Source organism: Ascidiella aspersa, chromosome 9 (genome assembly GCF_963924565.1).
Source record: "Ascidiella aspersa chromosome 9, kaAscAspe10.2, whole genome shotgun sequence".
Lineage (NCBI taxonomy): Eukaryota > Metazoa > Chordata > Ascidiacea > Phlebobranchia > Ascidiidae > Ascidiella > Ascidiella aspersa.
The window spans coordinates 6,642,766-6,666,724 of NC_139455.1; the positions used below are offsets into that span (position 1 = coordinate 6,642,766).

General features: G+C 38.0%; 1 protein-coding gene across 1 annotated transcript; it reads left to right on the plus strand.

The window, feature by feature from the left end:
• Positions 1-945: 945 nt before the first annotated feature.
• Positions 946-22,066, plus strand: LOC146132093 (very long chain fatty acid elongase 4-like). Its single transcript, XM_083397221.1, has 6 exons — positions 946-1,042; positions 2,811-2,998; positions 3,606-3,686; positions 10,312-10,483; positions 17,760-17,887; positions 21,462-22,066. Exons 1-6 carry the CDS (start codon positions 982-984, stop codon positions 21,714-21,716), a joined length of 885 nt encoding a protein of 294 aa, XP_083253347.1. The 5' UTR covers positions 946-981; the 3' UTR covers positions 21,717-22,066.
• The last annotated feature ends 1,893 nt before the right edge of the window (positions 22,067-23,959 follow it).

A 23,959-nucleotide genomic window follows, 5' to 3' on the forward strand; every position in this document is an offset into this window, starting at 1 on the left:
GGCAACCCTCAGTTTGGAAAGCTCAGGTTTAAAGCCTGTTGTATTGTTCTTAATTGCCAAACATTGCAACTGAGCCGTGAAATAAGCCTGTCCAAAGTCACTCATGAATAGTACCGAACATTGTCAATCTATGAACTGAAACATTTACGTACATACAATGTATATTCTGTGATTAAGCCCTTCTGTCATATAATCCTGATTAGGCCAACTGATTTGACAAGCATTGCCAAAGGTATCCGGTGTGTTGTAGTGTCTATTTTACGCTAGTTATTTTCAAAATACTGGACAGCAATTGAACAATGGATAAAGTTTGTACCGGGCGTTTTAGAAATCCCACGCGACTGCAAATCGAATACTTTGGTTCGGCTACATGTTTAGCCGGCATATGCCCGTTCTGCACGTTTGTGTAACTAGACGAGAGCCTTCTTCATGTGTTTGTCAGTCAGCAGAATGAACAGCGTTGGTTCACTACAGTACAGACAACGTGTTGGCTGGTTGTCGGACCGAGTGCTGTTTAAAATACATGGCGTTTTTCTTTGGCTGCTTCGAGTTTCCTCTCGCTGCCTTATTCAGTGAAAATTTAATTAGGGTTAGACGTATTACAAGAACTCGTATAGTCTATTTACAAACGTAGAAAGGATTAAGCGCCCAGCTGAGCGACGAGACCGCAGGTAGCCGGTACTTTTCAGTTGGTGTTTTATTAACTGCAGTTTCCCGCAGTACAACAAGCAGCGGTTACACGCACAGCATTAGGCCAATTGCGGCGGTGCAGCTGTTGCTGGCACAGCCGTTCGCTTCCCGCTTCAATAAATCAAATTGTTAGTACCGGCAACTGAACGCACCACTGACAAAAATCGGTTTTAAGCGAGCGCACTGCCTGTGTGTCATCCGAGCAGCCGCATAGTCGCTTACTGAAATATCTCGGCTTTATTTTCAGGTGGTAGGAACAGGCCAAAAGCCGCTAGGTCATTTGCAGAAAGAATGGAACTCTCGTGGAGGTATGCGTCTCAGCTCTACAAAACAGTGATCGACGAACGCGTAGGTAAGGACTCGGTGGGAGATTTGACGGCGCTGAGTAACTTAAACACACTTGATATGCACTAAAACAACACGTGCCTAAATAGTCAGCAGTCGTAACCCGTGGAACCATTTTTAAGTCATTTAATTGCCTTTGTCCTTAACGTTAACCATCAGTTCAAGCACGTAATGTGTTTTTCGGTTGTGGAAATATCACTGGAAATAAAATGAGAATTTACAAAAACGCCCGACTGCAATTTACAACTGTTTAACCAAGCGATTTACTTACTACGGGGGTTCAATTGCCAGAGGCGCACAAATTCAGTATAGGTGAATATTATACACAGTTTAGAGTATTAGGCTCACTCAATGTGTGGCCGATCACGTGACGCCGATGTGGCAGACGCTGACTCACGCTTGTTCGACGTTTAAAAGTTCGCCGCCTGCGTTTTATTAGGCTTTCACACGACTTGAACCGGGTCCCGTAAAACGACAACGCCTATAGTGGGCGTTACGCTTGGCTGGGGGGCGACACCAGCAAAAACTTAGCCCAAATTTTGCAAAATTGCTTGGTTCGTCGGTTATTTAAGGCTTCCTAGTTATATCTCTCCGCCAATTTAGGCGACCCCGCCAAACTTGAAGCCTACACCTTTGTGTTCACCCTGCGTTACATTCGCTTCGGGTAACGTTTGGTTTTCCCTTTGTGACGTAATATACGCCGCGCGTTGCTATCCAGGCAATTTTGCTTCAGCTTTGGAAGGAAGGCATCATATCTCGTGTAAGTTACCGGGTGTGGTCCTGAATGCGAATGTACTACGTGGCGTGACCTCATATTGTCCCAAACTGTTGCATAGATAACGGGTTTTCAAGCGGAACGGGTAATAGGTCAACTATTTCTCGACCCATTTCCTACGTTCGCAAAACTGACTCAATGAAAAGCCATATTTTAGCCGCTTCAGACAATCGAATATAGTTTTGTTCGACACCTATGATATATTATGGTTTTCTTGACGATTAAGTAATTTGATGTGAAAGATAACACAGTTTGGTGTCACAGGGCGTTCTATTTAAACTTTAAAGGATTGATTTTCTGGCTAATAGACCCCTTAGGTTTAAATCAGTGGATCCAATATCACAGTTTGCGTTCGACTTAAAGACATTTTCAACAACCGTGACCCATCATTGAAAATGTAGAGATGTTTTTGCTTTGATGTCTGTTATTTTATACTTCTTAATAAGGGTACGAAAAACAAACGCCGGCAAACTGAAGTCCAAAATTTTGAATAATGGAAATTACGAAACTATTTTGAGAACTAGTGTAATGTAATACTTTAGGTTCGTTTTTGTTGCTCTTGTCGCCAATGATTTGGACCAGGAGCGGCGAATCCGCTTCTCTCTACATAATCAGTTATATGCCCTTCCATTCATATTTCATTGTTGATATTTAAGGTGTAATGTACACTGTACAGTCTAACTCACTTCCACTTTGACAGTCGCACAAAATTAGCTTTTCTGTTGTTCGTGGCGCGGTTAACACGGAAAGTTTACCTCAAAAATAGGGCCCTTACATCCTGCGTATAAAAGTTGTATACTGTATTTACTTTGACTTTGCTTTCGAATCAGAAAACATTTTAACACACCGATTTACGGAGCTAATATTTTGCTAAAAGATAGCTATACTGCGAGGTTGGACGAGTTAGGCTTGGCTTGCGAAACGCCTCGAATTCTGCGTGTAAAGACACCTCCACTTTTGGATTTCAAACTCTTACTAAAATCTTGTTCGTTTCCAACAGACCATCGGACACAGTCATGGCCGCTGGTCCACAGTCCATGGAATCCGATCGTTGCCGCGGTCGTGTACCTCTACTTCTGTCTGAACGTCAAAAAGATTACCGCCAAGATGCCGACCTACCAGATCCGACCGCTTCTGGTGGCATACAACGCCTTCATGGTACTGCTCTCCTGCTACATGACCTATGAGGTAAATTCTGCGAACTTTTTACTCTAACGGCAATGGCGCTCAACCTGTGCTATACACGTTTTAAACAAGACAATGTAAAAGTACTTGAGTTTGAGTCAATTTATTTGCGAAATCAATTAAATCCGAGTGAAGTATTTTTCCACAACAAGTCCCAGTCCAAGTCATCAGTTGCCCAAGTCAAGTCCCAGTTAAGTCATATAATAGCAAGCCAACATCAAGTCAATTCACTGAGATCAAATATAACGATAAACCATTAAAATTGGTAAACTCGTCCGATTATGAGCTGAACTAAAAAAATAACAAAAACAACATGAAGAAAACTAGGGGTTTTAGGTATAAAATTGAGATGAATATAACCAAATTTTATAATTAAATGTTAAATCAAAACACTTAATTTCAACGTCATTTGACTCAGAGACTTAACTCGAAGTCAAGTCGTTGGTTTAAAATACGTAAGACAAGTCAAGTCAAATCATTGTGCCAGTAAGACTAGAGTTAAGTCAAGGCACTTGGTAACAGTGTTTTAAGTGCGAGTCATTATGCAAAAATTGTGGCATATTTATGTGCGTCGTATGTCAAAACCACTATACCGAATGTTTGTTTGTAGTTTTACGGCTGTGCAATCATGTCCAACTTCAACTGGCTTTGTCAAGGCGTCGAGTACACCCAAGAATATCTCCCGATGCGGGTGAGTCTGTTTTAGCTGCTTGTATTTCACGAACACGTACATTTTAAAGTTCGCTTTGTTGGCCAATGCAATTGACACATAGCTATAAGCGGCCACGAAGGCTATTTAGCAAACAGGCCCCCCGCCTGTTGGCCATACATTTTTAAAATGTATGTTTGCGTATGTTCTTCACATGTTACAAACGTTTGACGAAAAGCCAAGACTACAGATCTCCAGATTATCATTTAAAAAAATCCTAATCCAGAACAAAACTTTTTACGAACCTAATACAATGTATTACGCAAGTAGTGACAGGGTATAAACTACGATCGGATATTTTGCTTGTATAATACAATAAAATATACCAGGAAACATTTAAAAATTTAACTTCCTGTTGCACCACTATGAAAAGTAGGACTGTTATATGGTTAAGCTATTACATTTGCTAAAATGCTTAAAAGTGAGATTTTTTAACAAAATGCCCTCCCAAAAGTTATAAGGCCTGCGTTTTCACAATACTGAATTTTTCTACGTGTTTTGTGAAAGCAATAACCTTTTCGTTTTCGGCGTTCGTTGAAACTGTGTAAGGAAATAATTAATATTTGTATATTTTTGTACTTCTGTACCAGCATAGCCTGAGCGCTTTGAATAAATGATTGAACTGATTTTAGCGTAAAACTGATTACTTGAAGTTATAGGTAATACTGCTTTTAAAAGCGTAGATTCGCGAGCACTGACGCGATTTCTTTAAAAGTGGGGATTTAATTTGTGAAATTGCGACGAAAGTCAGTATCACATATAACTTCAGGAAAAAAACTTTTAACGCCAAAACCTGACATAAGTGGATAGTTTTTTTTTTCAATGAGTACGCCAGAAACATCCGTATGTGACAATGAAAGCCATAATAAATATGATAACCTTTATCGTGACACGTTGCCCAATTAACTGTTTTGTACTAACTGGTAGACTGTGATGTAAACTAATAGCGTGGCATAACTAGACCCAAAACAAGAAGACCGTACAATGTCGCAGTCACAAAAAACTTGAACCAATTGGTTGCATTAAGCTTACTTACTTGTTTCCACAACTTTTTATTACAAAAAACTATAAAAGTTCGCTTTTAAAGAAAAAAAGTGGCCCCAAAAGTCATGGGATGACATACTGCACCACGCCCATTTAGCGGGGTTCGCAAGTAGGCCAACATCGATACCTAACGAAGGCTTAAACCTATTGTATTGCACTAGTTCTGACTTTTCAAACTCAATCCTCAAGTGCAGCATATATGTATAGGAGCAAACAACAAGAAATGCTCGATTAAACAAACAAACTTGAAGGGTTGCGATTAGCTTTTTAAGGTAAAGGGGATTGAATAAATGAAAGTTTTATGAAGCTCTGGGTTCGTCGTAAGGTGAGCCGAATTTACATTAAGTCACTTTCCGGCAATTGATATCGCAGAAAAGCACTGAGCATCGGCCCTTTCGATGCAGTTTTTGGTCCAGGCATTGCTGGAAATAAAACGGCGTTGTTTATTGTTTGTATTGCTAGCATTTTCGTTTGCCGTCCATCCGGTGGTATGCGTTCGAACGTTTAGCAATTTAATCGGGTTGGGGAAACGCCGTCGCAAATTAGTGGAACAGCTCGTTAGCCGGGCACGAGTCGGAATGGCGTGATACTGTATCGTGTATAAACGCTCCAGTTCTCGAAAACGTCTAGTATCATATCGAAAACACAGCACAGCAGCAACAAGGCTCGGTCCAAATCGGCTGCTCTGCCAATATTTGCAGTGTGCTGTATCTTATCTCCCAGCATATGCGTGTCACCGGAGGTAAACTTTGCCCTTTTGCCTGGCATAAATCAAAATACAATATGGGATTGGCAGGTAACATGTTTTACAAATGGAAAACTGACAAAATTTTTGTTTTACATATATATATATTTATAATACTACAATTAGTTTTACATTGTTCATGCCTTTTTAAGTGGGCAACATGTTGATAATAGTTTGTTAAAAGTTCTCCGCCCTAAAGTAACGATGTAAATTGTTTTTACCCGCCAAGTCTAACCCAACCTAAAATGCATAAAAATATATGAAATTGAAAAGCTATACGAATAATTACAGGTAAATATACACAAACGGAAATAAAACTGTGATCTAGGGCTAACGCTTCCGAAGTGGTTTTGTGATGAACGAAAGCGACTTGCGACGAATTATAGTTAACATAATTACATTAAAGTGTTTACTCAGAATTAGCTCGTGTTTTGTATGGCTAACCGCACCAATGCAAAGTAGGTCGTCGGGTTAATTTTCACAATATTTGCTTCATTTCATGTCTCGTCATAGTTTCCTTGCCAAAGAAACCACGCCTGACATGCAGCTATTCGCATTGTGTGCCGTAGTAAGGGTCACACAGCGTGTGCTCTTTCGGCTTTTATAACGAGCGCACAAACGTGACATTAATATTACTGCAGATCGATTCGGCGTTTTACGGAAGCGTTAAAGGCAATAAACTTGGCCAAAGTGCCTTTTGTCAAATGCCATATGGCCCAGGATAAACATGTCCGTCTCAGTTGTTTGATGTTGGTTTTGTTGTCTGTCGGGTATCATTAAATATATGTGCTCTTTTTTTGTCACATGTTGCTTAATTTTCTGTTTTCCAATGCTACACTATAGCCTCATTTAGCTGATCGGGGCCTCAAGTTAGAAGCGAGTTAACCCTTTAAATAAAGTGCACAACATGTCGGAAAGCCTTGGCGCTTGGTAGTTGGTTTACGCATTTCAATTGCGGAAAATGTCCTACAAAAGCGCTCATAAAAGCGATTTTACGACTTGATATTTGTTACAAGCTTTGTCGCCTTGCGAAACCACTGAAAAAAAAGTTAAAATCAAAACCAGAATGGGCTTATCTTCTAGCGATCAGAAGGCATGGCTCAGCGGCTTATCTGTCGTTTTGATTTAAGCATAGTTACTACGGAGAATGTTACAAGAATGGGTTGATAATGTGTTTGCGACACAGACTGTATTATAGCTTCTACGCCCTGTAAGCCTGATAAAGAATAAAACCGATGTCGGTTTAACTTGTATATGGCGATAAACAGTGTACAGTGTACATCCACATTCCGTAGGGGATGTCTAGACGCCGGAAAACATCGGTCAGATTTTTTTTGCGTATCGGTCGCCGGCCCCTCGAACGGCTATGTCCGAACGATGATTGCTGGTACACACAGGCGTGGCGGGCTAACCCCGCTAGGCAAATACGGCGGCGGCCCGCGTAAGTTAGGAGAACACACACACAACGGGCTGAAACGTTGGATGGACGCGAAGGGTGGGCGAAGGCAGAAAGACTTGGATAACTAGACCTTTATAGTTTTCTAATTCAATGAATAAGAGCAAAATGCGGCTAATTTCTAAAGGTGAATTGCTTATGTGCAACTTTTTTTGTCAATAATGAAATGTAATTCTAGTTCAAATTCTAGTTGGTGCTTATGTTTTTTCACGAATTCAGTTGTTTTAATTCTAATCTAGTTTAAAAAAAACTTAAAATTATCTAATTCTAATTCTAATCTAGTTTTGAAAAACCTAAATGATCTAATTTTAATTCTTATCCAAATTAAAAAAAAAAAAAAATCTAGTGGTCCAAGTCTGGGCGAAGGAACGATTTGTACCTGCTTGTGAGTTAGTCGTTGGACCTTAGCGGCTTATGGAAAGTGACTCGCACCCTTTTGGTTTATGTATTCGCGCCATTGACGCAGCGAACGTATAACAGTTCACGCGCAATCTGATACAGTTGTGGTTCACTGGTTGGTCCTGTATAGCGCAAACATTTTCTTTGTGACTTTATCCCCTGATCGCCTTCTATCATATTCCTCTTTGTAAGTGTGTCTTCTTAATTGCATTAATCATTGTCAAATATATTCGTAATAATGCGTCCTGCCAAGAAAACGTTCTCGACAACAAAAGGCGACTTGGTTGGTGACTTTTTATATCAAAATCTAACTAATACTTGGCGTTGTAACTTAATCATTAAGTTACCGTTTTAGAATAAACTAGGACGCGTATTTTACAAGTTAGGGCCGTTTGAAAATTGCTTTACATTTTTATGTTGTGTTCGGCTAGTACTTGGAAACGTTGGTTTTGTTGCTTTTTTATATTCAGCTTCCGCCAATTCAAAGGTTGACAACATTACCCGCGCCTCAATGTTTGCGCTCGAAAATTCCAAACCTTAAATGTCAATTGGTATTGAATTTTCCCTCCAATTGCCTTGTTCGTATTCCCGGTCAAACGAAAGGTTCCAGAATCAAGTTCCCCGGTCGAATTGCCCCTGGCTGTTGGACAGACGATAGCTCTGCTTCCAATTTCAGAATTATGCCCGTATCAAGTGAAAAACCTGTCGCGTTGGAAAGCCATTATAGGTGGGGTAAGCCTGTAGCAAATATAACTATATTAAAACCCTGTCTTTGATGACCGGGGTAACATGTAAGAAAACTATGGGTAATGATATTAGGTTTGGTCTGCATCATTGTGAATATATTCGTCCGGCATGAAACAACACTAATCGAAAATTTTTTTGCTATTGGAAGACGCAATGTGATCGAAACCAATGGTAGTATTTTATTTCCAACCTAGCGGAACCGTTTAACGACGCAGCCAAGTGTATGACAGTACAGTGCACATATACTTTACGACCTTACGCCGGTGCTTTGTCAGCTATAAACCTATTAAGGTGATATAAAATAAAACTTTTTGCCGTGTTCCTGGAACTAGTTACTCGCTATATATGGCGTCACGGCAAAATTTCTTTTTCAGTCGTTAGACTGCCACCTGATTATCGTTAAATTGATAATAAAAACAAATAAAATAAAACTTTTAGAAGAATCTTTTTTACCCATTAGAAGCTATTTAATTCCTAAGCCTACAAATGTCTGCCACAAAGCTGGCGTTTAGTGTTTTTTTTTGTGTACGTCTTATTGGAAACACGCGCTCGTTGCTCTACAAGGGCTTGTACCGTGCTGAACTCCTACGGGGTTGAAACGTCTCAGTGCACGGCAACACATAAGGATTGGGTTTGGCACCCTGGCAATGTGTTCGAAATACTTATCTGTCATTTCTAAACCTAAACAACCTACTAAACTACTGTTTACAGTTTTGTCGGTTGACATTTGTTGAGCTTACGGTTTTGCACTTATTTTAACGGAAATCGCACGCTACTCCGACAGAATGGCAGGCAGACTGCGAACAGTTAGCGTCGCTGCCATTCGTTGTTGCACTCTGCCCGTATAGTACGTTGCTTGATATCCGATATGCAAAACGTAGACCCTTTGATCTGATACCAACTCATTTTTTGCCACGGTTTCCAAAACTAAAACAACTTAAAAGTAATATCTTGTTACCCATTCGGTGTACTACTCTTAACAAGGTATAGGATTGGATACGCGTCCATATCTCATTGAAAACGGACAAGTGTAGATGCATTGCCAAGGTATTGAGCATAAGCTCAATGATTTTACTATTCAATTCTCGCCCTTGCGCATCAATGTTACAGACAGATTGTTTTTCTGTCAAGAACTATATAGTTATAGGGTTACATGTCAAAGAACTATATAGTTATAGGGTTACATGTCAAAGAACTATATAGTTATAGGCTTATCCGATAATATCGTATATTTGATGCTAAGTGGTAGGACCAGTAGTCGTTACTGGTTTGATACTCAATGCTATTGATGTCTGTCTGATACCTAATTCAGTTAAGCATTTCAGCCACTATTTGCGTTTTAACTAAACGGTTTTCACTTTAAGGTATTTTAAGACAATTTTTGGGATTTAGCGTGAAAGCAATTTTTTGTTTAACAACCTCGAAAACAATATGTTTGGTCATTTCAATTGGAGCAATTGTGCGTATCGTATTGACCAGATTTACAGTATTTGACCAGTGTCCCAGTCAAGTCGTGTTCAAGTCAAGTCTTTTTGAATAAACAACACGTCAATTCCAACCTAAGTCCTTGTCATACAAAATTAAAAGTTCAACTATTAACATTGGTGAACTCGTCCGATTATGAGCTATAAACTTAACTAAACAAAACAACAACACGCAACGTTTGTCAAGAAAATTGTTTTATGTACAAAAATGAAAAAAAATAACTTAATTTAGTTAAACAAATGCTTAAAGAGAACATTTCATTTCAACCCAAGTCAATATTTAAAAAGTCTTAACTCAAGTCAAGTCAATTGAAAACAGTGACTTAAGTCAAGTAAAGTTATTTGAAAACAGTGACTTAAGTCGAGTAAAGTTATTTGAAAAAAGTGACTTAAGTCAAGTAAAGTTATTTGAAAAAAGTGACTTAAGTCAAGTAAAGTTATTTGAAAAAAGTGACTTAAGTCAAGTAAAGTTATTTGAAAAAAGTGACTTAAGTCAAGTAAAGTTATTTGAAAAAAGTGACTTAAGTCAAGTAAAGTTATTTGAAAAAAGTGACTTAAGTCAAGTAAAGTTATTTGAAAACAGTGACTTAAGTCAAGTTATTGGTATTGACGACATTTGACATTGGAAGGGATCCGATCGACAGTATACTTATGGCCTAAAATATCGGGTCCTGTTCTGGAATAAAATACAAAGTATGGTACATGCCTACTCACAACCTTGTTTTCGAGCAGCTGGCCAACGTGTGCTGGATCTACTATGCCTCTAAGTACGCCGAGCTGACCGAAACCGTGATGTTTGCGATGCGCAAGAAGTACAACCAGATCTCGTTCCTACACGTCTATCACCACACGTCCATGCTCTTCGTCTGGTGGCTCAACACAAAGTACTGCGCCGGCGGCCAGTGTGAGTATTTCTGCGGCGATTTCACTTAGAGCAGCGGTTCACACCAATTGGGGTCCGCGGACCAACTGGTGTCCCGCAAAGCAGTTTCAGAGGGTCCGCAAGGAGAATTAGTCTTGCTTTAGCGATTGTTTTTAAAGATTAGTCTATCACTTTATGTTTTAAACATTATCTGTGATCTTTATTTTCTTTAGTTATGCTTTTTATTCGATCATTTGCTATATAGCGTGTTTTATGACGTCTTTTGTGACATCATAAAGCATCCATTTTGCTGTACTACCTGCTATCAGCTGTTGGCATTAGTTAAAAAGTTGTTACATTAGAAAGAATCGCGACTGCACTAGTGTACTACCAGAAACATGGGTCAACTGACCTTTGAGTCTTTATTGGGCCACAAAAAATCAAAATATTTGCAACGGGTCCACCGGGGAAAAAAATTAGTAAAGTTTGAAAAACGCTGACTTAGAGCACTTAGTTGGGCCAAGGACGGGTATTTCCTTTTAGAACAGCGTTATACGGAGGTTATATGTGTTTTTCGTTGGATTTTGGTATTTTTGGTATTTTATTTGTGACATTAACCCCTGCTCCAAACAAAATTCTTATCCTACACATCAACCCAACATTTTTTACTTTTTTGAGATTTGGTATATACATACATGTATGCGCAAATAAACAGCTAATCCAACAACATTGCAAACTAAACTGACTGCCCCAAGTAGGCATTTGCATGCTATCTAGTAATGCATAGGGCGTAACTCTCCGCAAGAGTTTATGTTTTTTTAAACATATGTGTAGAATTTCGGACAATTGAGATCAACTTCGAGCATATAGTTGCAGCCATGTATGCCTCTTTTAGTGGCGCCATATGGGTCTTTTGATGAAAACATTTTGCTTTAGATAAATATAAGCTATCATTTCTCAACATGATCAGAATAAAACTGCAAGCGACCACGACTTTCCTAACCTTATATTTCATTTTTTGTTACACATAGCAAATTTTCGGCGCTCTTCGCGAATCTCTTTTTATATCCTAATATTTTTTTCAACGGAACTTCGTAATGAAAGTTGTGCACACTTATCTAATTTATTTTTTTGCGTATTATGTTATGTCTTTTAAATGAGATCAAAATAAACGGCCCTGCTTAGTTTAGCAGTTTTTGCCAACCTATAACTATAGATGTTAAAAACTATTATATGGCTCTTATGGAAATACAACCAAAAATATTTAACTTTTATCGCCCTCTTAGCTAAAAAGGTTGCCGACCCCTGTTATAGGCCATTAAGGGGCATAAGAATGTTTATTTAGGGTTTTTAAATGATAAAAGGTAACCTTTTCCCTACATCCCTGTTAACTTCTACGCTCTAATGACAATTATTAATATGAAACTTGTGTCATGTATTAAATGGTTGCAAATGTGGCCATATGAGAGTTAAATCAATCATAAAGCCGAAAGCCTTTTACAAGTTAATAATCATGATTCATAAAATATCGTTTTACTTTACAGTGAATTTTTAAACGTGCTTTACGAAAGTTTATACAACATTGCTATAGTAGAGTTTTATAGTTAAGTGCCACATACGGAATTTTATAACGCTTATTTCACGTTATACCTCACCTTTTGCTATAAAATTAAAAAAATACTTTACTAACATTGCGGCAGTGTTTCTTTTATGTAACCACGGTTAAGGTTACATATATAGTTTTTTACAACGTTTGTTAACGTAATGTGAAACTGTAATACTACCCCAACACTGTTAGTTTGTTATTTAAAGGTTCCAAACAACTATGGTAAAACGATCTTTTTCGACGTTAGTTGATTTACGTTTTTTCCACGCTATATTAAGACCGTAGCTCAACGAAGCTTAACGTTTGCGCAAACTTTTTAACAGCTTTAAAAAAAAAATAGTTTTCTGGTCAGAAATCTTTGCGAAAGAACATTGCGAAGTTTTGTGTTTTTTGGGTATACTCCACTACATGATGTGTGTTTATGGCCGTTAAATTCCCATAAACGCTGGTCAACGGGCTTCCGGCATAACAATGCCCGCCGTTACAATAGCTGGCCAACAAAAACACGAGTTGAAAAGAGGGCGGGAACGCGTTGAGTAAGGGTGGTGTTTTGTTTAAGCTGCTCGCCCAGAGTTAAGGTGGTGTTTTGTTTGCATAAAAGGGAAACTTAACGTTTTCTGATGTAATGGTGACTTGTGCCTGGGGAGAAATACATGGCGTTGCGTCTCCGAAACCTGGATGTAGCTTCTTTCCAAATTACCGGATTTGCCACGGTTTTCCGAATTGCCGGATTTACGAATTGTTGTCTTACGCGACAAAAGCCATTTCTTTTAAAAAGCGAACAAGAATTAGGGTTATCCGATATAATTGTGCTATTTCCGCCTAACAACATTACCCGCTCTTTAAACTAAACATGTACGACCCGAAAAAATAATGTTGTAGTAACGAATGTAAAAAACAACTGGTTGTCATTACCAACCAAATTCTGTCATTGCTACTGTAAATAACACAAAGACTTTTTTCGGGCCTGTCGGATTCTACGTTTTGGTTTCGGGTACTGTCGGATTCTACGTTTTGGTTTCGGGCACCTGTTCGCAATTATGTGACTTTTCTACCGTTCATTGGCAAAGTTAACCGGTTTGACCTGTTAGACAAAAATACACTCTAGCTCAGTGGTTCTCAACCTTTTGAGCTCACCGGTAAAATTTTAAAACAAATGTTGCGGACCGGTGGGCCTTCAAAAATAAAAATAAACCCATAATGTAGTTACGACAAAAGTATGAGACTTAAAAGCAAAGAATCGTAACTTTAATTTATTGAGCAATTTGGTGCTGTCTTTTTGATATCATACGTGTTATACGTGGTTCTATTACAAAATGGTCTTAAAGTTAAAGACTTGAACGAGTTGTAGCCTACTTTGAAACACTTGGGCACAATACTTGTAGCATTGTGACATACGATAAGTCCAAAGTAGACCATTCTCTATGTCACGATACCACAAATTACGGAATCTGCGAAGTTGTAAATTTGATGAACAAGCCTTTTACATTTTGCATTTTGCAATTAAGATATAAAATTGTAATATATTTGTCGGACCGGAACCATTTCACTAGCTTGCACAATAAGAACAAACCAAATAAATACCGTTGCAATTTCGTACAGTTGCAATAAGAAGTGACACGTATTTTTGGTATTTTATTTGTGACATTAACCCCTGCTCCAAACAAAATTCTTATCCTACACATCAACCCAACATTTTTTACTTTTTTGAGATTTGGTATATACATACATGTATGCGCAAATAAACAGCTAATCCAACAACATTGCAAACTAAACTGACTGCCCCAAGTAGGCATTTGCATGCTATCTAGTAATGCATAGGGCGTAACTCTCCGCAAGAGTTTATGTTTTTTTAAACATATGTGTAGAATTTCGGACAATTGAGATCAACTTCGAGCATATAGTTGCAGCCATGTATGCCTCTTTTAGTGGCGCCATATGGGTCTTTTGATGAAAACATTTTGCTTTAGATAAATATAAGCTATCATTTCTCAACATGATCAGAATAAAACTGCAAGCGACCACGACTTTCCTAACCTTATATTTCATTTTTTGTTACACATAGCAAATTTTCGGCGCTCTTCGCGAATCTCTTTTTATATCCTAATATTTTTTTCAACGGAACTTCGTAATGAAAGTTGTGCACACTTATCTAATTTATTTTTTTGCGTATTATGTTATGTCTTTTAAATGAGATCAAAATAAACGGCCCTGCTTAGTTTAGCAGTTTTTGCCAACCTATAACTATAGATGTTAAAAACTATTATATGGCTCTTATGGAAATACAACCAAAAATATTTAACTTTTATCGCCCTCTTAGCTAAAAAGGTTGCCGACCCCTGTTATAGGCCATTAAGGGGCATAAGAATGTTTATTTAGGGTTTTTAAATGATAAAAGGTAACCTTTTCCCTACATCCCTGTTAACTTCTACGCTCTAATGACAATTATTAATATGAAACTTGTGTCATGTATTAAATGGTTGCAAATGTGGCCATATGAGAGTTAAATCAATCATAAAGCCGAAAGCCTTTTACAAGTTAATAATCATGATTCATAAAATATCGTTTTACTTTACAGTGAATTTTTAAACGTGCTTTACGAAAGTTTATACAACATTGCTATAGTAGAGTTTTATAGTTAAGTGCCACATACGGAATTTTATAACGCTTATTTCACGTTATACCTCACCTTTTGCTATAAAATTAAAAAAATACTTTACTAACATTGCGGCAGTGTTTCTTTTATGTAACCACGGTTAAGGTTACATATATAGTTTTTTACAACGTTTGTTAACGTAATGTGAAACTGTAATACTACCCCAACACTGTTAGTTTGTTATTTAAAGGTTCCAAACAACTATGGTAAAACGATCTTTTTCGACGTTAGTTGATTTACGTTTTTTCCACGCTATATTAAGACCGTAGCTCAACGAAGCTTAACGTTTGCGCAAACTTTTTAACAGCTTTAAAAAAAAAATAGTTTTCTGGTCAGAAATCTTTGCGAAAGAACATTGCGAAGTTTTGTGTTTTTTGGGTATACTCCACTACATGATGTGTGTTTATGGCCGTTAAATTCCCATAAACGCTGGTCAACGGGCTTCCGGCATAACAATGCCCGCCGTTACAATAGCTGGCCAACAAAAACACGAGTTGAAAAGAGGGCGGGAACGCGTTGAGTAAGGGTGGTGTTTTGTTTAAGCTGCTCGCCCAGAGTTAAGGTGGTGTTTTGTTTGCATAAAAGGGAAACTTAACGTTTTCTGATGTAATGGTGACTTGTGCCTGGGGAGAAATACATGGCGTTGCGTCTCCGAAACCTGGATGTAGCTTCTTTCCAAATTACCGGATTTGCCACGGTTTTCCGAATTGCCGGATTTACGAATTGTTGTCTTACGCGACAAAAGCCATTTCTTTTAAAAAGCGAACAAGAATTAGGGTTATCCGATATAATTGTGCTATTTCCGCCTAACAACATTACCCGCTCTTTAAACTAAACATGTACGACCCGAAAAAATAATGTTGTAGTAACGAATGTAAAAAACAACTGGTTGTCATTACCAACCAAATTCTGTCATTGCTACTGTAAATAACACAAAGACTTTTTTCGGGCCTGTCGGATTCTACGTTTTGGTTTCGGGTACTGTCGGATTCTACGTTTTGGTTTCGGGCACCTGTTCGCAATTATGTGACTTTTCTACCGTTCATTGGCAAAGTTAACCGGTTTGACCTGTTAGACAAAAATACACTCTAGCTCAGTGGTTCTCAACCTTTTGAGCTCACCGGTAAAATTTTAAAACAAATGTTGCGGACCGGTGGACCTTCAAAAATAAAAATAAACCCATAATGTAGTTACGACAAAAGTATGAGACTTAAAAGCAAAGAATCGTAACTTTAATTTATTGAGCAATTTGGTGCTGTCTTTTTGATATCATACGTGTTATACGTGGTTCTATTACAAAATGGTCTTAAAGTTAAAGACTTGAACGAGTTGTAGCCTACTTTGAAACACTTGGGCACAATACTTGTAGCATTGTGACATACGATAAGTCCAAAGTAGACCATTCTCTATGTCACGATACCACAAATTTCGGAATCTGCGAAGTTGTAAATTTGATGAACAAGCCTTTTACATTTTGCATTTTGCAATTAAGATATAAAATTGTAATATATTTGTCGGACCGGAACCATTTCACTAGCTTGCACAATAAGAACAAACCAAATAAAAACCGTTGCAATTTCGTACAGTTGCAATAAGAAGTGACACCAACCCACGTTTGTTTTATATGTTTCTTGGCCGGTTAACGTGACTACTAAAAAGTGCCGGTTCTGTTTTGACAAAGCTTATGTTTCCATCTTATCACACCCCATGGTAATCCTTCGTTGCCTTAAAAGTTGTTGATTGACATGTAAACCGAAATGCCAGCCGGCAAAACCATACTAATCTAACAACAGAGGCAGTAACGTTTTGATTGCTATTGTTCCTAATTCTAAAACTGTTCAACTACGGCCGATACGACTCTTTTGTTCGACAAGGAATAAGTTGAAGTGGACCTAATAATTTTAATGCTAAATATCTATAACGAAGCCTAAAAAATAGGAAAAATTACATAGGAATTAATCCTGTTGTATAGTTCCATTTCCAACAGGTGGGCTACACACAAGCCCGTTTGTTCTTTTATTATAATCTTAGTGTTAAATAAGCTTTCATATAAAGTTGCGCACATTACTATGCTAGTAGCGCGAAGTGGTTTTGAATTGGTTGATTTCTAACAACTGACAATAACGTTATTTTGTTTCCACGAAAGACCGTAAAGGCCGGCAAAGATAGCAAAACGTTGCTTGTCGAGTTTGGCTGCTGTGTTATTTTGCCGGGTTGCCGCGTTTCAGTAACTAATTAAATAAACAGCAACGTCAAGTAACTAAAACGCCGGGCGAACACCGAGAATTAGGCCGAAAAACTTCGTGATTAAACGCTATAACCGAGGTGAACCATTACGGGGCTCGTCCAATTGTCTGGTCGTGCAAAGTGGAACGGCATTATGTCGTAACTGTGTCGCTGTCATGAAAAGGATATGACACCAGTGCTGCTTGCAGTCATTTTGCGGACAAGACCGCGTTCAGCCTTCACTGTTTTATGTTAAGGTATTATATTTTAACAATCGCGCATGGGCGCTATAGGCAAATAGCTGCGCATTTGGAAAAATGCGAAACCAGCACCTGAGCTGCCTTGAGCAAAGTTTTAAAATTTGCAAGGGAAAGTTGGTTTTATTTAGGCGATGTTTCTGTTAAGATGCCTACGCATACATGTACAACAATTGTGATCGAGCTCTTCTAAGGTCGTTTTTTTTTACCGAACAACTCCCGGTGTAGCCGAGGTCGTGAGTTCGAACCTCACCGCAGGTTATTTGTTTTTGTAGCCTGGCTTTTAATAGCTTACATGAAAATCCTTAATTGATCAAGTGACTCGGTTAGTGACTACTAACAAATATTATAGTCAAGTGGTTTGCAATCTTGTCAATTCTAATTCCGTTATATATTACCTTTTAAGTTGAAAGCGCACGCTAGACCAAAATTTAGAAGGATTTTAGCAGCCTTGGTAAAGTAGTAAAACCCTTGGAAAATCACACGTGTTCTTATCCAAACACGATCTACAAGCTCTTATAGTATTCGGTCTGTAAGTAAAGTTACACATAACATCCTAATTTCCGCTTATAGCTTTCCTCTTCGGCGGCATCAACTCTTCTGTGCACGCGATAATGTACACCTACTACCTGATGACAGCCATCGGACCGCACATGCAAAAGTACTTGTGGTGGAAGAGATACATCACCGTCATTCAGCTGGTAAGTCACGACTCAGTTTTCAACGCATTTTAAAAGCGCCCTGGTGCCACTAAATAAAGCGGCGATGATTTTTTATTTGTAGGAATTTTTTTAAAGCGAAAAAAACACGCAATGGAATATGGCAGACCGATAGAGACAATGTAAACCAGAGTCTCATAACCAGGGGTGCTCGCACCCCTAAGGGTACGAAAACTGTTCCAAGGGGCTGCCGGGATGCTGAAATCAGACACAAAAATGTATACTGTAACTTATTTCTTTAATCAGCTAAATGTAAAACCAACGATGATTTGAAAGGGGTGCAGCAAGGTAAAAGGTTAGGAACCACTTAATTGTGAACCATCCCAATACAACTCTTTGGCTCCACTTGTTGTCTTACTATGCAGTGAGCGAAAATTTGAGCTTCACGACATTTTTGTGTGAAAGTCGGATTAATCCTCAACGCTATTTTGTTCAAAAAAATATATATATTGGGAAGGCAAAGTTAACCACGACAAAATGTAAGATAAAGTTAAATATATTTCCCAGAATTTTATCTTTGAAGATAAATTATAAATGATAACTATCAAACAGTCAACAGCTCCCCTCCAAATTAGATATAGCACAAAAAGGACCAAAAGTCTATTTAAATTAATGTGCTAAATTAAAATTAAAGTCAACATACAATCTATTTGATTATTTCGGTTCCTTCGGTCGTTCATTCTCAAACATTAGAAGCATATTCTGTATTAAATATAAAAACAAGCATAGTTTGGGTTATACTTATTTAAAACACATTTCCCCTACAAACCTGTTAGTTAATTTGGATATATCGCGCTTTCCAAATAAAAAATGTATAGGTTGTTTAAACATTTTGGAAGCCTTTTAAAGTCTACATTGTATTTTGTTTGTTGTAGTCTTGAAAAATTAACCGAAGTCAATATCTGGTTATTTTTTGTTAGTTTAATTGGTCTAGTAATGCCTACAAACTACACATTGAACCGATGTACAGCCTTTAACCTTGAGTCACGGGTTGAATGCTGCATCCGTGATTGATTATCAGCGGTTACCAACGAAACAAATTGACCGTTAAACCATCAGCTCAAAACGAAAAAAAGTAAAACTTGACCTGCTAAAGAGAACTGATGATTCCGTTTTTGGCGCAAAATGTTTTTCTTGTTTTACATAAATTGGGAGGTCTTTTTATTACCTCTGTGGTTCTTTTTGAATATTAACCTTAAATAACTTACACTGTTAAATGAACGACATCGCATATATATTGATGGTTGTTTAGAAGTTGCTTATAGTATACTCAAATCAATAAAATGCATCCCAAATGGGCCTTGTATAATGTCAGGCCAACAGCAGTTGCCAACATAGTGGTATATGAATACAATCTACTTTACTACTTTCTATTCATGCCTAGACACAATTTCAATGGGATAACTTATGGCGTTTTCAATTCTAAGTCCACTTTGTGGCTGCTCTTTTAAATGATGACTTTTTAAAACCTTGAAAACGAACAACGCCTTTTTACAAACCACTTGTTAGAGTTAGAGGTTTGAACTAAGCTGCCCTATTTTTATAACTCAAATCAGTACGCCTTTTAAACAATCAAAATGTTAAATTCGTTTTCAATTTGCGTGTGCCTTTTAATAATGTGGTTTGGTGGTAGTCAAAAGGAAGCATTCCAATGTCAACATCCCGTATTTTCGGACATCCAAAAGTAATCAGTCAAATCACTCATCATGCAAACATACCCACGACCATTTTCCGATCAAGAACTAAACAAACTGAATTATTAAACCTAAAAACTAAGTCCAAAAAGTAATTCGGCACGTATGATTATAGACTATAAGACATACAACTCGGGTTAGATATGAAATGGGCCTTACATGTTTGGCTTTGGTCGCCACACAAATTAGGACATGGTGCTCAATCAGTCATCAACAGCGGCATTGCTGTAATCGTTTTGCATGCGTTTCCAGGAAAAGGCTAACCTCAGCGGTTTGCTGGCACCCCGCAACTGGTGATACCGACCTTTGCCCGAGCCCATCTCACGCTTTGTGGACACAGGCGCTACTCTTTTCTCTGTCCGCGCAGTATTATCGCAACAATTCCAGTAAAATCTGACCGCTCGTAATAGCGCTTGACTCTTCAATTAAGGAGCAAATATTTATGCATCATCCGACAATGAAATATTTTAGTTTGTTTGAGGTCGTATATTCGGGCTGCCACAAGACTATTGCGCGAAACTCGTTTCTGGGAAAAGTAGCCTATAACCAACACAACAAACAGGTTGATTCTTTATCATGTATCACCCATCGCCCTTTGTAAACAAGCAGATACTGTTGTTTTGTACAAGTCCGTTACCAGAATTAGTTGACCCCTTGTACTTATGTCCAAGTCCCGTTAACAATATTCGTATTCCCACAAACCTTGAAAAAATCAAATAATTAAATCAACACAAAAGAAAAACGAAATGATAAAAAAAGGTTAAAACAAATCAAGTAATAAATGCTTATATTTTTGCGTCCCATTATCAATATTTATCCACATGTAAATTTAGCTTTACCCTACACCTATTTTTATTTAGTTTGTTTGAATTTTGAATCAAAAACTGTTTAGTTAGACAATAGGCCGTAATAAAATCTAGTCATCTATATGCTTTAGTGAAGGGGTCGGGTACCTATGGCTCGCGAGCCATACGTGGCTCTTTTGATGAAGAATCTTGCGTGCAGATAAATCCAAGCTATCATTTCGCGATTTGAATGAAACTCCACGCGGTAAAGGCCACTTTCCTAACTTTATTTTTCCTTTTTAACACACATAGTAGGCTACTAAATTTTTTGGCAATTCGCGCGAATCCTATTCGTATTTTGGGACTGTTATCCCGTTTGATGGAATATCTTTATATCCAAAAGGCTCATGCTCTTACGAAGGAGCTTACTAATAACAGCAAACTTAGCTAATTATTTTTTTTGTGGTTAGTAATTGCCGTCTTTTAAATGAGAACAAAATAAAGGGCCCTGTTTAAATTGTTGTTTTTTCCAACCTCTAACTATATGTAGAAAAGTAATATATGGCGCTCATGGAAGTACAACCGATAATATTTGGCTTTTATGGCTCCATTCGCTAAAAAGGTTCCGAACCCTGGTTTAATGTATGTAAAAACGCTATCACAATTTACGAAGTTATCACAGGTGATTCGGTTTTGTCGCGCCTAATTTATTTTAACCACAGAGGCAAAATACATTCGCTCCTTTAAATTGGCGGAGCTGTTTACACACAAGCAATCTTTTCCGGGTCCCGAAGTTTGTACTGTCTGTGATTAATGCGAGTAGCCCAATTTTATCAAAGTCTCATCAAAGTCAAACCGCATACTTATTCAAACAAACTTGCGATCCTTTATTCTACTCGTGTTTTTAAACTTTGCGTTTCACTTGTTTACATATTCGTTGTAGCAGATCAGTTATTGACAGACATGCTACAAAGATTTGCTACAAAGATTTGTGTAATACTTTATCCACCTTAAACAGCCTGGTCCTGACTGTCGGTTGAAGCTCTTTTCAACCGGCTCCTTGTGCTTGCTTTTCAGAGCCAGTTTGTTATCCTCTTCTTCTTCTGCATCCAAAGCGTGATCAGGGACTGCGGATACCCGAACTGGATGTGTTACCTCATGGTGGGTTACGCCACCACCCTCTTAGTACTCTTCCTTAACTTTTACATTCACGCGTACATCACCAAAAAGAGGAGCCAAAAGACGGAACCGAACGGAAAAGCGGCGGTGAAGAACGGAACTGCCTCGCACAACGGAAAAGCGACGAGCAATGGCGCCAGCAAGCAGGATTAGATAATAATTCATTTTTCATTTCATTTCTTTTTTCGACCTTCGAGAATGTTCGGCGCGCTTTTTCACAATCTACAATTTGAAATAGGAAAGCCAGTAAAGCTATGACTATTTCGCGGCGTGTATGATATTTACTATTAGGAATATAACTACTTTAAATCTAACTTATTTTTCGGGATTTAGTGAACACATCTCCAAATTCGAATTAGACCATTGCAACGATATTTTAAGGATTATTAGCGAAAAAAACACAGTTTTTTTTTCAGGCTGCGTCTGACTGACACCAAGGCAGTTAATTAAAGCTATCTTTCTTTTCCACCATTAGTGTTGCCCGACCTAATTGTTGCTTAATTTGTTTTCCTTTGCCTGATAAAAAAGCAATCGTGTGTCACAGTCGTTTTCGCTCGTAAGGTTGTAGGCTTTCTTTGTATTTGTATGACTATATGACAGCCTTCATTCGTAGACTAAACAACAGCCCGATGAAAATATGCAACTGTCATTACAAGGGACAAACAATGAGACCCATTCGTGTTATCCACGTGGTCGAGGTCCATTTCTGTGTAGCGACATATTCCAAACCGATTGTTTGACTTTCTAGGAAATTTATTTAAGTTAATTCTTCGATCATGTCTTTCCAATTCTGTTGGTGAATCACAAGGGCAGCCATACTCCGCCCAATTCGCGCAGAATTGCAAACGAAACACCGCGATTTGTTGCTTAAATAAAAAAAAACGAGATCTCAAAAGTAATGCTGAGACTTAATTTAAGAGCCGAATTTCTGTTGAACACTTTTTCAAGAAAGATTTAAAATTAACACAATAATACCCCAAACACGCAATTTTTGTTACCCGTCGCGTCATTTGTATTACAAAAACACGCAATTTTTGTTACACGTCGGGTAATTTGTATTACAAAACTTAGATTTTAATATCTTTTAATTTTTATATCTCTACCAAGATTTTTTTTTGCTTGCTTGTGCGCACGTTTATAGTAAATGCATCTTTCGCGCCACCAAAGTTAGCACCTTCGATGTTTTCCTTTTTAATCCAACCCCTCGTTCTATGCAAGTTAGCAATTGCACGACAATTCCTTCGCAACTTTCGCTTCATCGATGACCTGTTTGACGATTGCTGCGGCAGGCATGCAGCAAACTACAACTAACGACGGTAGCCCTTATCTCTGGGATCCTTTGCCAGTTTAGACTGGTGCGGTTAATATGCGCTTTGCAAAGTATAATTGTTTAGTTCCTTTTACCAATAAACCACCCACCACCTTACCGTTCACGTTTCACTCGCCTGTTAAGTTTTTCTTGGCCTTTAGCAGTATGAGTTGTGTGAAAGGACCTACTGAAAAACTTGGTAAAACAAGCGTTAGCCTCGGTACATGCACGACTTTGCACGTTTTTTTTAAACCTATGCCCTAATTCACGTGAAACAGTGTGCCAAAAAAGGCAATGTCTACGACTGCATGATAACCGCTCCGCTGGCCGGAGTGTATGTCGCCGATACGTTGCAACATTTTTGGTACTGCCACTTAGTATTACTGCTAACTGGTTTCTCCTGGTTAATTCTTGTGCTGTGACTTTGTCTTCCAAACCATGTCGTTTGAAGACGCGACGTTCGATTTCAGCGTTTTTACGGTACGTAAAATTTCGATTTCTACGCGAGAAACGTTTCTTCAAATTTATAGCGTTTTCAGTTTTTTTTTAACTTTCCGCAATATAGTTTATGCTGAAGTCGAATTTATTATACACTTGTGTAAATAAAATCGGGTTCTTAAATTCTCATGTCTTACATTGTGGGGACCTAAAAAAGTTTTTTGGACGCATATAGTTATGCGTCTTGTACATTTACGAAAAACACAACTCATCGCCTGGCGAGTTGGTCTCGTACAGATTTTAATTGCCTTATCAATTGTTGCTCCCATAGTTATCCTTTCAATGCCATTCGCATTCTTGCTTTAATGATCAATATGCACGACATTTTGCGAATCCTCAAATTACGCTTTCGTTTGCGTGTGCCCATAATAATTAAGCACCATTTTTGCTATATGTAAAAGGAATATAATCGTGTTATTTTCAATCTCGTGTTACTTTTTGTTGTCGTTCAATTAAAATATAAAATTATGAATGGCAGCTGATGTTTTTTTGGCAGAAAGGCGTAAAAATGAAGTGTAAACAAATATTTTTTTAATGCAACTACTCAAGCTAAATTTAACGGTTTTGTAAGCAATCTAAAATTTTGTTG